The sequence below is a fragment of the Corvus brachyrhynchos genome, unplaced genomic scaffold (assembly GCF_000691975.1).
Source record: "Corvus brachyrhynchos isolate BGI_N302 unplaced genomic scaffold, ASM69197v1 scaffold704, whole genome shotgun sequence".
Classification (NCBI taxonomy): Eukaryota; Metazoa; Chordata; class Aves; order Passeriformes; family Corvidae; genus Corvus; species Corvus brachyrhynchos.
In genome coordinates this window covers 68,641-71,775 of record NW_008237615.1, presented here as the reverse complement: position 1 = coordinate 71,775, position 3,135 = coordinate 68,641, and the positions used below count along the sequence as shown (strand labels likewise).

At 61.1% G+C, this 3,135-nt stretch overlaps 1 protein-coding gene across 1 annotated transcript in view; it reads left to right on the top strand.

The window, feature by feature from the left end:
• Window positions 1-289: 289 nt before the first annotated feature.
• SLC44A2 (solute carrier family 44 member 2) overlaps window positions 290-3,135 on the top strand; it is a gene marked incomplete at its 5' end in the record, with an annotated part of 9,151 nt that continues 6,305 nt past the window's right edge. Inside the window, 12 exons of the mRNA XM_017731633.1 lie at window positions 290-393; window positions 479-552; window positions 668-752; window positions 847-931; window positions 1,027-1,143; window positions 1,226-1,286; window positions 1,432-1,555; window positions 1,769-1,852; window positions 2,052-2,164; window positions 2,326-2,457; window positions 2,687-2,786; window positions 2,898-2,990. Coding sequence (XP_017587122.1) covers window positions 290-393; window positions 479-552; window positions 668-752; window positions 847-931; window positions 1,027-1,143; window positions 1,226-1,286; window positions 1,432-1,555; window positions 1,769-1,852; window positions 2,052-2,164; window positions 2,326-2,457; window positions 2,687-2,786; window positions 2,898-2,990 — 1,172 coding nt within the window. The remainder of the gene's footprint in view (window positions 394-478; window positions 553-667; window positions 753-846; window positions 932-1,026; window positions 1,144-1,225; window positions 1,287-1,431; window positions 1,556-1,768; window positions 1,853-2,051; window positions 2,165-2,325; window positions 2,458-2,686; window positions 2,787-2,897; window positions 2,991-3,135) is intronic.

The window sequence follows — 3,135 nt, the reverse complement described above, 5'->3', positions numbered from 1 at the left end:
CGGTATCCCCGCTCCCAGCCCCGCTCTGCCCCCGCAGCTCTTTGGTGCTTCCGTGGGATTTCGGGTCCCTCCTGGCATCGCTCCGGGACATTTTTGGGCAGAGCCACCGGTGGAAAGGAGTTTTCCAAGGGAGTCGTTGTTCCCAGGCCCGGGAGGTGGATCCGCAGCAGGGAAAGGGCATCTGGAGATGTTTTTTCCTCCCGATTCCGCTCATCCCGAGGATTTCATTGGAAGCGTTCGGCTCCCTCCGCTCTGCTCACTGCGTGCTGTGGGGCAAGGAGGATGAGGAGTACCTTCCTCCCATCCCAGCCGTTCCCCATTCCCACTCCTCTTCCTCTCCGCAGGAACGCCACAGAAGTATGACCCGACTTTCAAAGGTCCCATCTATGACAGGTGAGCAGAGCCCCCCAGGGTCCCCAGGGTCCCCAAATCTGTTGTCCCAAATCCATGGTCCCCCAATTCCTGTCCCTGCTGGCAGGGGCTGCACTGACATCATCTGCTGCGTCCTGCTCGTGGTGGCCATCGTGGGCTACGTGGTGGTCGGCGTCGTGGGTACGTCCCAGGGCTCAGGGGGGTCCTGCTCATCTGAAGGGGCTGGGCGGGGCCCTGTGGGGTCTGGGGGCTGCAGGGGGGGCTGACTGCAGCATCATCATCCTGTGCCCCCCAGCCTGGACCCACGGGGACCCCCGGAAGGTGATCCACCCCACGGACAGCCGCGGGCAGTTCTGCGGGCAGCAGGGGACCTCCAACGAGTGAGTGCCAGACGCGCCGCCGGAGAGACCCCGAACTCCTCGGGGGGTGTGACGGGGGTTTCCCCAAACTGGGCGGTTTTGGTTTGTTTTGCAGGAAAAAACCTTTCCTTTTTTACTTTGACATCGTCAAGTGCGCGAGCCCGCTGGTGCTGCTGGAATTCCAGTGCCCGACCACGCAGGTACGACCCGGCCCTTCCGGCCCGCGGTGTTCCCCGGCTTCCCCATGGAATGCCGGCCATCACCTGCAGCCCCCCGGTGTCCCCCTCCCCTCCAGATCTGCGTCAGCAAATGCCCTGACCGGTACATGACGTACATGACCGCCTACGGAAACCCCACCTCGCTGCAATATTACCGGGATTTCTGCACCCCCGAGTTCGGGAACTCGCAGAAGGTGGGTTGTGGGGTCGGCGTTCCCGTGCCGTGGGGTGATTCCTGCCCAGAGCGCTGACGTCCGGCTCGTTGTCCCCACCCAGGGTCCCATCGAGGTGCTGAAGGACAAGGAGTGTCCGGCCATGCTCATTCCCAGCACCCCACGTACGTCCACTATTAGTGAGGAGCTCGTTAGCGATTTGCTGGCTTCCATTGGGATTTTTCGGAGGCTGTTTGGGGGTTCTGGGGGTCCAGGGAGGGGCTTGGGCCAGTTTTCCTGGCTGAGCCGCCCCCTCCTCTGTCTCTCTAGTGGCACGGAGGTGCTTCCCGGCCATCCAGGCCAAGAAGGGCGTCATCATGGTGGGCAACGAGACCACCTACGACGATGGCCGCGGGCACCGCAGGAACGTCACCGAGCTGCTGGAAGGGGCCAAGTGAGTCCCGGACCAATGCCCCTCATTAAGAGCTGCCTTGTTAGCGTTGCTTTAGAAATCCTGCACCAAAACATCAGGAACAGGAGCAGAGGGCGGCAAAGGAGGCGCAGTGAGGGCAGCTCCAGGGAATTTGCCGTGCGCAGTTGTTGAATTTTCTTGTTTTCGGGGTCTCCCCCGGCTCCCTCTCCATCGGCGTTTCCCGTCTCCTTGCAGAAAAGCCAACGTGGTGCTGGAGACCCGGCAGCTGGCCATGAAGATCTTCGAGGATTACACGGTGTCCTGGTACTGGATCATCATGTGAGCACGGGGCAGAACTCAGGGATTCCCAGTATTTTACCATTCCCGCCCTGGATTTCCCACAGTTTCCATCATCAAAGCACAAGCAGTGACATCACTCCCGTCCCACTCGCGCTCCGTCTGCGCCGCGGTTCCCGCACCTGGGGGATGCCGGGGCGCGTTGGGAGGGTGGTCACATATGGGTGTCTTCCTCCTGCAGAGGCCTCGTCATCGCTATGGTAGCCAGCCTGATCTTCATCGTGCTGCTGCGCTTCTTGGCCGGGATCATGGTCTGGGTGATGATCGTGATGGTGATCCTGGTGCTGGGATATGGTGAGCAGGGGCTGGGAGCCTCTCCCTGGCTTTTCCCCATTTCCCTCTCCCTATTTCCAGTGTGATTTGCCCTGCAGAAGCTCACGCGCCGCATCCTTCTGGGCATCTCCTCCCCGGCTGGCATCCGTGCAGAAAGGACAATTTTCTGCTTTTTGCCACAGGAATCTTCCACTGTTACATGGAATACGCCAAGCTGAAAGGGGAAGCGGGGTCGGACGTGTCCCTGACGGACCTGGGCTTCCAGACCGACCTCCGTGTCTACCTCCACCTGCGGCAGACGTGGCTGGCGTTCCGTGAGTGCCCATCCTCCTCGGGAATTGGGGTGGGACCTGGGACAGGGCATGGGAAGGGGGGGTCACAGCGGGTTTTGGGGCAGCTCCCATGTGAAGGAGGGACTTTGCTGGGTGCCCAGCCACGGGGCAGTGCTGGACATTCCCGGGAGGAGCGTTCCGTGCCGTGGGGGATTCCCAGGGAAGGCGAAGGTGGCCCTCACGCTGCCCGGGGCTCCCCTTCCCCTGCCAGTGATCATCCTGTGCGTGCTGGAGCTGGTGATCGTGCTGCTGCTCATCTTCCTGCGCAAGAGGATCCTCATCGCCATTGCGCTCATCAAGGAGGCCAGCAGGTCTGGCTGTCCCCGTCCCCACGGCCGCTGTCACCCATCGCTCCGGGGTTTAACTGGGGTTTTGCCAGGGTTTAACCAGGGTTTAACTGGGGTTTGACCATCTTCTCGCAGGGCCATTGGTCACGTCATGTCGTCGCTGCTGTTCCCCTTGTGCACCTTCTTCCTGCTGTGCCTCTGCATTGCCTACTGGGCCAGCACTGCAGTGTATCCTTTCCTCTTCCTCTTCCTCCTCCCTGCATCCCTGTTCCCCAGAAGTCCAAGGTCTCCCCAGGCATGGAATATGATCTGCTTGCAGATCCACCTTAAATATCTGAGGTTTAACCCAAAGCAAACCTGGGGAGGAAGAGCG